We start from the raw sequence: 11,221 nt of genomic DNA on the forward strand, positions 1-11,221 counted from the left end.
TTTATAAGAATTTCATACATATGATTTTAGCTAGCTCTTATATTGTTACTATTCCTTTGGGATATGTCGTAAATTATATATATGACATGAAGAAGTTTATAAATGAGGTTTTCTTTATTATAAGAGTAGAAATTATTTTCTCATAAGAAAAATCATCTTTCCCCGTTTTGAGAAATAATGGTATAACAAAAAGGGTACTCTTGAGATTAGATTGGAAGAAATATAATGAGATGAAATATATTTTCTAGATATCCCAATATTTATAAAATATTAGTTTATGTGTAAATTTTCATGAGATATTTTTCATTTGTTAGTATTTTAATTATGGTATTAATTAGAATTAATTGGATAAGGGCTTTTTTGTTGGTTGCCATGTCACGTCCCAAAATACCCGCTAGACGTGATTGGCACCAGCAAACACCACCCGCCAGGCGAACCATATATCATACTCTTAATCGTTTACAAAAGCACTAAAAGAAAATAAGTACAGGTCCAACAACGTTATTAATGATAAAAATGCGAAATAGTCGCCAACCAAATCCATAATCGATTTATGAAAACCAACCAACGCTAAGATAAAGAATCTCTAGCCCACATCCCACGCTAAGACCATGGAGCATCTAATAGAGTTACATGAGTTTGAGTGTCGGGCATGTAAACCCAAAATAAAAGAAATAACTAGAAATAAACTAGATAAAGCTGAAATGGCTGCCTCCACGAATAATGCAGTGGCTCACCTTAGCAACAGAATCCACTCACGAAATCTTCAATTACCAGCCTCGTTCTCAACGACAATATCTGCATGGACATGCAAGTAAGGAGTGAGTTAAACATAAATATAACCCAGTAAGATCCTCGACCCGCCACTTCACATACCCCTGGAACAAGTATTAGAAAATACAAACACACAACAAGCACAAAAATATTATGCACATGAATATATCATTATATAATAGCAACCAAGGTCCAAACCACTGTTTATCAAATATATTATATATCTCAACACAATTTACACTACGGCCGTCATAAGTGGCGAGTTAAAGAATTAGTCAACACTATGAATCCACGGCAACACACACAATGTGCCAAATGTGTCGAAACATACACAACGTTAAGAGAGCATACACAATACTGATATCATCGAGAAGCATACACAATGCTAAGGGAAGCATACACAATGCCCCAATATAATCAAGAAGCATACACAATGCTAACGGAAGCATACACAATGCCCCAATATCATGGCTCACAGCTATATCACATCACATAACAATTTATAAAGAGAGTTTTGGATTATTTGAAAATAAAGTATATGCGGTTGGCCTTAAGGACCATGAGTTACGCAACACACGCTTGCCCCAAAACATGGATCAGGCAGACAAAACATATTTTTTAAAACGGATTTTGAAAAGCAAGTACCCAAAGCTTAAAATCTCACTTACCTCAAATTCACAATTCAAGCACACTTCCCAATAAATCAAAATTGCATTCTCGAGTCTCCGGATTGCCTCAAACTACACAAAAATGGATTTAGAATGGTCAAAATCCTTAGGGTAAACCACTTCTATATTTTTAGAGGCTTAAACGGTTAAAGTCAAATTTTAAAGGACGAAAACGCCCTCTGGTAAATGTGTTCAAAACCTGACAAGACGTATCTTTTCGGAAAGGCCTTAACGAGAGGATTCCAACGATATATAGAAATCTAAAATCCGACGCTATTTGCTCTTTCAAATCAATGATTTTGGTTGAAGAACCCTAGAGCTAAACTTTCTCAATTCCTCAAAATATCCCCATGTTTTCACCATAAAGAGCCACCCATAATTATGTAATAAACTTAAATAAAAGATTAGATTCATTACCTTGATGATTTGGGATGAAAGTTCTTGTTTTTATCCTCTCTTTTCCTTTCTTTTTCTCCCTTTCTTTTCCTTTGTCCCACTGGTTTTTTTTTTCCTTCTATTGGCACGTTTCCCCTCTTTTTTTTTTCTTTCAGCAATTTAGTGATTCACGTCTGATGGCTTAGCCATCAGAATTTTAAAGCCCCCCTTTTTTTTCCCTTTTCCTTTCCCTTTTTGGGCTTGGCCCACTAAATTGCTTCTTTTTCTATTTTCTCTTTAATTCTAATTACGAATTTCTTTTCTTTTAAATTCCTTTTAGCTAAAATTACCAACTAAACCCTTATTTAAAAATTGGATTATTACATTCACCACCACTTAAAATAACGTTCGTCCTCCAACGGATCTAGATCATACCTATCGCGTCAAATAAATGAGGATATTTATCTCGCATATCCGTCTCAGACTCCCAAGTAGCCTCTTCGGTTGGATGATTACGCCACAACACTTTGACTGAAGCTACCTTCTTCGACCTCAATTGTCACACTTGCCTATCAAGAATAGATATCGAACCCTCCTCATAAGTCAAATTGTCATCGAGCTCCACATCCTCTGGTTGAATCTTATGGCTATCATCACCAACATATCGTCTTAGCATAGACACGTGAAATACGGGATGAACGAGACAATCTCGAGTAAAGCAAGTCTATAGGCCACCACCCAATTCGATCTAAAATCTCATAAGGACCAATGTACCTGGGACTTAACTTACCTTTCGACCAAATCTCATAACTCCTTTCATAGGGGATACTTTTAGAAAGACTTTTCCCCCTTCATGAACTCCATATCACGTACTTTCTTGCTCTGCGTAGGACTTTTGTGCCGCCGTCTTCATCGAAGCCGTTGTCGTATCAATGCAACTTTTTCCAAGCTTGCTTTGCACCAAATACGGACCTAATAGTTGTGCTTCGCCCGGTTCGAACCATCAGCGGTGAACGACACACTTTGTGACCATATAGAGCCTCGAAACGGCGCCATCTGTATACTCGATTAGTAGGTTGTTATTATAAGCAAACTACGCAAAAAGGACGGTCGTCCCATTAACCACCAAAATCAATCGCGCAAGCTCTAATCATGTCCTCTAAAATCGAATAACTCGCTCGGTATCCATCGGTTTGTGGATGGCCCCATGCTCGGCTCGACACCTTAGAACCAACGACTTTTGAAAAGACTTCCAAAACTCGACGGTAAATTGTGCACCTCGATCGGATATTATAGAAATAGGCACCATGAAGTCGTACTATATCACGGAGGTAAATATTTGCTAAACGCTCTGCGGTATGAGTAACGGTATAAAATGAGCGATTTGGAGAGTCTATCCTGTCCCCGAGACTAAGTTATGTTTCTTGAAAGTATTCGGCAAACCAACTACGAAATCCATCGTAATCCTTTCCTACTTCCACTGCGGGATAATCAAGTTTTGCATTACTCAGCCGGGTTTTTGATGTTCATATTTGACTGTGACAATTTAAGCAACTTGTCACATGTTTCAAAATATCAGCCTTCGTACCTTTCTTTGATATAATCGTACAAGTCTTGGTACATCTTCGTAGCACTTGGGTGGATGGAGTATCGCGAGCTATGAGCCTCTTCAAGGATTAGTTACTTCACATCACCGACAGTAGGAATACACAGTCTACCATGACAACGTAACACGCCTTCGCCATCAATAGAGAATGACTTAACACCCCCGTTTTGCACTCGATCTCGCCGATCCCTAGCAGATGGGGATCTTATGTTAGCGAGCCTTGACACCCGCTAAGGACGATTGTGCCACCATAGCGCAAGTAACACCTTACTGTCTTGTATGATCAATCGAACTCCGCGGTTGGTGATGCTGAATATCCTTAGCCATAGGTCGTTCTTCGGTAAATCGAACCAAAGTGCCCATAGACTTTCTACTCAAGGCGTGCGCCACCACATTCGCCTTACCGAGGATGATACAAAATAGTAAGATCATAATCTTTAAGTAACTCTATCCACCGTCGCTGTCTCAAATTCGGATCTCTTTGCTTGAATATTATTGCAAACTCTTGTGATCGGTATAGATTTCACACGGCTCACCATAAAGATAGTGACGCCAAATCTTGAGTGCAAATACAAGCTAACGCCAATTCTAAATCATGAGTTGGATAATTCTTCTCATGTTTCTTTAGTGTCGAACGCATAAGCTACCACTTTACCATTCTACATCAGACACAACCCAATCCCAGGCTCGAGATGCATCATAATAAATGGTGAAACCACCCTCGTGATGAGTAAGGTCAAAATCGGAAGCGGTAGTCAATACGGTCTTTAATTTCGAAAGTTTTCGAACATTCATCGACCACTAGAATACCACACCTTTACGAGTTAAACGTGTCAATGGAGCGACTATCTTCGAGAAACCCTCCACAAACCTTACGTAATATCCGGTGGTCCCATGAAAGCTGCGTATCTCCGTGGGAGTAGTGGGTTGAGCCAATCTCGGCTTTCATTTTCTTTGGATCAACTTGAATCCGTTTCGGGACACCACGTGTCTAAAAAAAACCGTACCAACCGAACTCACATTTTGAGAACTTGGAATAAAGCTTTCATTCCTTAAGTGTACGTAGCACAATTCTCAAGTGTTGTCCATCTTTCACCCTCACTCCGAGAGTAGACCAAAATATCATCAATGAACACAATCACAAAATGGTCTAAGTATGGCTTGAGTACCCTGTTCATGAGGTCCATAAATGCTACGGGGGCATTAGTCAGCCCGAATGACATCACCAAAAATTTGAAGTGCCCATATCTTATCCGAAAAGCTGTCTTGGAGATGTCCTCAGTCTTGATTCTTAGCTGATGATAACCTGATCTCAAGTCAATTTTGGAAAAATGAGTAGCACCCTGCAGCTGATCAAACAAATCATCAATACGAGGCAATGGATACTTATTCTTGATAGTCGCCTTGTTCAGTTGCCTGTAGTCAATGCACATTCTCATCATGCTATCTTTCTTCCACAAATAACACGGGTGCACCCCAAGGCGATACACTAGGCCTAATAAACCCCTTATCAAGTATCTCTTGAGTTGAGCCTTGATTCTCTCAACTCGAGTTGGAGCCATACGATATGGAGGAATAGAGATAGGTTGAGTCCCTGGAACTAAATCAATGCTGAACTCGATTTCTCTCATCGGAGGTAGGTCGGGTAAATCTTCAGGAAAAACATCCGCAAATTCGTGAACAACAGGAACACTATCAATAGTAATATTCTCCGCTCGAGTATCATGAACGGTGGCAATAAAACCCAAAGACCCATGATGTCACGACCCGACTAGGGCCATGACGGGTACCTGGGGCTAACCACCAAGCACCACTCATTCTATTACTTATCCTGCCTTCATTCATATTTCTCATCATTCATAATCATAGAAAATGACTTTCATTTAAAACATATTTACTTTATAAACATCAGCCCTTTAGGCTATTAAAATAATAATGTACATACGTGCGTATACGTATGAGGGGCTTGTGAGACCATACTACCCACACATACGTATCTATAAGCCTCTACTAGAGTACTAGACATATGGACGGGACAGGACCCCGGCGTGCCCAAAATACATATACACAAAACGATAAGCGATGGCACCTCCGGAATAATAGAGTGCTCTCAAGGTCTGCTGATAGCTCCTATGAATTCGGGTCGCCTCCCTGTCTACCTGTGGGCATGAACACAGCGTCCAAAGAAAACGGACGTCGATGCACGAACATTGTCTTGAGTATGTAAAGCATCGACAATAATAATACATAATAGGAACATAAAGGGATAACATATAATAAAGGAACTGTCCATTCCTCATAATACCTCTTTAACAATCGTCGCACGTACTTACCTCTTTATTCCTCTAAGGATACACTTCTTACATCCACATACTTGCATACGCAATAATTTACAATGCAGTACAACCCCGTACCGGACCATATAGGCTCGGTATCATCCTTAACATTGTTATACGTCGCATAAGCATATCATGACCTTAGCATAATTAATCATAACCATAGCATCATCTTGCATTCATCATAACACACACATACATATCATAGTACCGTATTTGCTTATACACATTTAAATGTTATCCGTATTCGGCCACGTAGTGGCTCGACAATATCCTTATTCGGCCACGTAGTGGCTCGACAATATCCGTATTCGGCCACTTAGTGGCTCGACAATATTACATATATGTCTTCCGTACCCGGCCATAACGAGGCTCGGTATATCTCATCATCATCACATACATCTCATAAGCTTAGCGTAATTTTTCGTAAAGCATGTATTGGATTAAGGACAATCTATTGAAAATAATATCATTTTCATGGCATGAACTTCATAACAAATACCGTATACTTACTATTTCTATTCATCTCATAGGCATATCATGGCTTTATCATAATTTTCTCATCATAGTATGCTCATTATAATTCATCATAATGCATGCATGGGACTCATGGACAATTATACTTTATCGGGGTGACGTAAGGTCGTGAACCCCCGATTACATTATGGAGCATTCATGAACATTCCACCTCACCTTGAAGGAATTAGCACATAAGGTGAGTGCATACAATAATCAACATCAATGAACTATGGATAGCTTCATTAGACTTAGTTTATCATCATCAATATCGTACTCATCGCATATCTCTTATCTCATATGGCTTATTCATGAACAAGGACTCATAGTTTTTCTTGATGATAGGAAATTCATAAAGGAAGAGGAAAATCATGCCATAAGATTCATGCCTTAGAAAGAGAGGACTAGCCTTACATACCTTTGTCATTTAACTATTCTATTGCTTGCTCGTTCTCCTTTAATGCACTCGTTTATACCTTCAAGAGAATTCATATCGACATTAGCTAACAATCATAAGAACGTACTTACTAAAGCTAGAGAAAATTGGGCAACATTTCCTTTGTTTATACTTCTTCCTCCATATTCTGTATCTCTTCTCAAACATTCATAACGATAATCACAATATCATAAACAATAAGCATCATTCAATTGCATTGCCCACATTTCACAACTTCACTCCAAATTCTTCATAATCATGACCAAAGTTCACTACCGCGTCCTTTCGCATATAATACTTATCTCATGTTCTAAATGTCATTTATAACGTATTTATAATCTCCACATATCCATTTTCATGATTCATTCCAACTACTACTCAACAATAGCACTATTCACACATTTATGACCCATTTTCCATATTCTTGTACAATCCAAGTGTTTCAACTTATCAATACTTCAAACATAATGAAAAGACCATGAAACATACCTTAGATAATGTTAGAATAAGTCTTGAGTGGAATACTCTCCTTGCACCCAAAATCCTAGTTTACTTCTCTTGGGATTTCTTGACTTAGATGACTTTGATGTGCTTCACAATCTTAATTCTTGTTGGGTTGATGAAGTTGATCATCAACTTTCCTTGATTTCTAATGGATGAAGTGTATGGAACCTTCTAGAGGTCTTGAGAGAGATGGAGAAGTGTGTGGAATGAAATAAATGAAGTTGGGATCATATTTATAAACTTGGAACATTTCAGCCCGTCGGGAGTTCCACGGACTGTTCCACGGTCCGTGGAACCTTGTGTTGGCCGTGGTTCTGGTCATGGTTCACGACCAGCCAGTTGACATTTCTGCTGGTAGTTCCACGGACCCATCCACGGTCCATGGAACATGGTGCTGTTCATGGAACATGGTCGTGGAACTCACAGTTCCACCGAAGTTGTTCCCGTCGTCTCGTTTGATCTCCAATCCTTATGGAACCTTCTTAGCACTTGTTTATCACTTCATTGGAAATCTAAGGGACATTATAACTCTTCCTCAAATTATCATTAAGTCATCATTAACTCGATACTCGTAACTTTTCCCGACACACAACTTATAACTCGCTTTCCTTAACAACTTTCTCTCCTTAACCCGAATGCCTTTGGAAATCTTAATTAGGACCATCAAATACTATTTCTTACTTATCCAAACCTCGTATACATCATGCCCTTCATTAGTCCATTCCTTTGTATGCTAAGGGAAAATTTCCCAGGTGTAACAAATGATTAATCATTCGGCGTGCCTTTACATAAGATATTATTTTTCCTTGAGTCACAGGAGTCATGCCTTTCCACACAAAAGGTTCTCCAGGAAAATTAAAACGTATAAGCTTAGCATAGAAATCAACCGATGCATAACATGATACCAACTAATCCATGCCCATAATCACATCGAAAGCGGACATCGGTAACACACATAGATGATCTACGGTGTCCCTGCCCTGAACAGATATCACACAATCTCTATAAACTCTATCAACTAATATACTCTCTTTGGGGTTTCTACCACATATGGCACATTAATAGACTCAACTCCCCGTTCTAAGAATATAGCAAAAGAAGGAGATACATACGAATACGTAGAATCGGGATCAATAAGAGCATATGCACCATGAGAACCTATAGTAATAATACCTATGACAACTGCATTAGATGCCTCGACATCCTGTCTGGTCATAGCAAAGAATCTCGGCGGTCCACCCCCTCCCTGAGCAACCTGTGCACCCTGTCGTCCCTGTCCACGAGCACCCTGTGGAGCGGTCCTAGCTGGCTGAATCTGACCCTGTGTAGCTGTAGTAGTTCCCTGCGGCTGTGTAGTAGCTCGACTAGCACCAGAATTTCCTTTAGGACAGTATTTAGCAATATGCCCCTTTTCACCACAAGTAAAACAAGCCCCATCTACCCCAAAGCAACGACCACTGTGATTTCTACCACAGTTAGAACACCTCGGATGATAACCTGACTGATATGAGCTATTACCCTTCCTCTGCATCTGCTGCTGGCCCTGTCTAGCTGAATAACCACTAGAAGACTGTACCACTGATTCTGACTGAGTAGATCTGGACTGCCCACGATAAAAACCACTCTTGCCCCCAGATGGAGCACCACTAAACCCACCTGTGTTACGTGGCTTTTTGCTTTCACGCTCAACTTTGTCCATTTCTAGATAGGACTCGTAACGGAGAGCAGTGTCAACTACATCTGAATAGGTACCATATCACACATCTCGTACCACAGGACCACGATAGCGATGCTCAAGTCCATCCACAAATCGTCTCACCTTCTCTCTCGGATCCTCTACCAAATAAGGTACATACCTGGATAAATCTGTAAACTTGGCCTCATATTCTGTAACGGTCATAGTTCCCTGCCGCAGATTATTGAACTGACGTCTCATGTCATCTTGCTTGCTTAATGGAATAAACCTGTCCTTAAACAGCGCTAAAATTTTTGACCAAGTAATAAGTGGTAACCCTGCTTGTCTACCTCTCTGAATCGAAATCCACCAAGACTCTACAGACCCTGAGAATAAGAAAGTGGCAAATTCCACACCACGAGTCTCCTTCAGCCCCAACGTAGTCAATATCTTTTCACAACGATCAATGAACTTCTGAGGTTCAATAGAAGTTGGTGAAGCATCAAACTCTGGTGGCTTAAGATCTATGAAATTCTTAAACTCCTTGGATTGCCCTGCAGACGGGACAACCTGTTGAGGGGCCAACTGAGGTGTCTGATTAGCTGCAACATTCAACTGAACTTGAGCTTGTGCTTGTGAAGTAGCCTGAGGACCTAGAATTCCACCATGATTAGGCGCCAATGCCTCCAACACATTCAATAATCTGGTCACCACATCTGTGGGCATAGCAATAGTAGGGGCAGCAGCTGGTGCCGGTGGAGTGTTCTGAACCACTTGTTCCTGCACTTGCTCTGACACAACTCGGGGCTGACCCCCATTCACAACTTCAGGCTGAGGAGTGGCCTGAGTCCTAGTCTGAGCTCTAGTCTGATGAGCACTAGCTTGTAAACCACCGCGGGTAGCACCCTGTCCAGCACCACATTTAGCAGATGAAGATGCGCGTTTCTTAGCCATCTGCGAAATAAATATTACAAGGTTAAACTTGATTCAACTCACGCACGAACAAGGAATGAAAGAAGGGAAAACTTCCTAGATGTCCAGTAGCCTCAAGGTCATAAGTATGGGCGCCTACATACCCATGAACAAGACTCTACTAAACACTGCTCCATGACCCGGGACTTAAAGCCTAGGCTCTGATACCAACTTTGTCACGTCCCAAAATACCCGCTAGACGTGATTGGCACCCAGCAAACACCACCCGCCAGGCGAACCATATATCATACTCTTAATCATTTACAAAAGCACTAAAAGAAAATAAGTGCAGGTCCAACAACATTATTAATGATAAAAATGTGAAATAGTTGCCAACCAAATCCATAATCGATTTATGAAAACCAACCAACGCTAAGATAAAAAGAATCTCTAGCCCACATCCAAGAGTTACATGAGTTTGAGTGTCGGGCATGTAAACCAAAAATAAAAGAAATAACTAGAAATAAACTAGATAAAGCTAAAATGGTTGCCTCCACGAACAATGCGGTGGCTCACTTCAGCAATAGAATCCACCCACGAAGTCTTCAATTACCAGCCTCGTTCTCAACGACAGTAGCTGCATGGACATGCAGGTAAGGAGTGAGTTATACATAAATATAACCCAGTAAGATCCTCGACCCGCCACTTCACATACCCCTGGAACAAGTGTTAGAAAATACAAACACACAACAAGCACAAAAATATTATGCACATGAATATATCATTATATAATAGCAACCAAGGTCCAAACAACTATTTATCAAATATATTATATATCTCAACACAATTTACACTACGAACCGTCATAAGTGGCAGTTAAAGAATTAGTCAACACTGTGAATCTACAGCAACATACACAATGTGGTAAATGTGTTAGGAAGCATACACAATGCAAAGGGAAGCATACACAATGACCTAATATCATCAAGAAGCATACACAATGCTAAGGGAAGCATACACAATGCCTCAATATAATCAAGATGCATACACAATGCTAAGGAAAGCATACACAATGCCCCAATATCATGGCTCACGACTATATCACATCACAAAATAATTTATAAAGAGAGTTTTGGATTATTTGAAAATAAAGTATATGCGGTTGGCCTTAAGGACCACCGATTCTGCCAAGCACACGCTCGCCCCAACACATGGACTAGGTAGACAAAACATATTTTTTAAAACGGGTTTTGAAAAGCACGTACCCAAAGCTTAAAGTCTCACTTACCTCAAATTTACAATTCAAGCACACTTCCCAATAAATCAAAACTGCGTTCTCGAGTCTCCGGATTGCCTCAAACTACCCAAAAACAGATTTAGAATGGTAAAAACCCTTAAGGTAAACCACTTCTATACTTT

At 40.1% G+C, this 11,221-nt stretch overlaps 1 protein-coding gene across 4 annotated transcripts; it reads right to left on the reverse strand.

Moving 5' to 3' along the window:
- Window positions 1-421: 421 nt before the first annotated feature.
- LOC132046065 (cold shock protein 1-like) lies at window positions 422-10,255 on the reverse strand. Of its 4 annotated transcripts, none has more exons than XR_009412589.1 (3): window positions 1,860-2,444; window positions 1,443-1,514; window positions 422-798 (listed from the first exon to the last, which is right to left on the reverse strand). XR_009412589.1 is itself a non-coding variant. In XM_059436607.1 (3 exons), the coding sequence occupies exon 1, from the start codon at window positions 9,842-9,844 to the stop codon at window positions 8,972-8,974; it is 873 nt and encodes a 290-aa protein (XP_059292590.1). In that variant the 5' UTR covers window positions 9,845-10,255; the 3' UTR covers window positions 439-798; window positions 1,443-1,514; window positions 8,389-8,971. The 4 variants fall into 4 exon arrangements, 3 of the variants coding, with proteins under 3 accessions (XP_059292592.1, XP_059292590.1, XP_059292591.1); XM_059436607.1 differs by lacking the exon at window positions 1,860-2,444 and adding an exon at window positions 8,389-10,255 and having other exon boundaries at window positions 439-798; XM_059436609.1 differs by lacking the exons at window positions 1,443-1,514; window positions 1,860-2,444 and adding an exon at window positions 8,389-9,839 and having other exon boundaries at window positions 436-798.
- Between the last annotated feature and the right edge of the window lie 966 nt (window positions 10,256-11,221).

This window comes from Lycium ferocissimum, unplaced genomic scaffold (genome assembly GCF_029784015.1).
Source record: "Lycium ferocissimum isolate CSIRO_LF1 unplaced genomic scaffold, AGI_CSIRO_Lferr_CH_V1 ctg9248, whole genome shotgun sequence".
Taxonomy (NCBI): Eukaryota; Viridiplantae; Streptophyta; class Magnoliopsida; order Solanales; family Solanaceae; genus Lycium; species Lycium ferocissimum.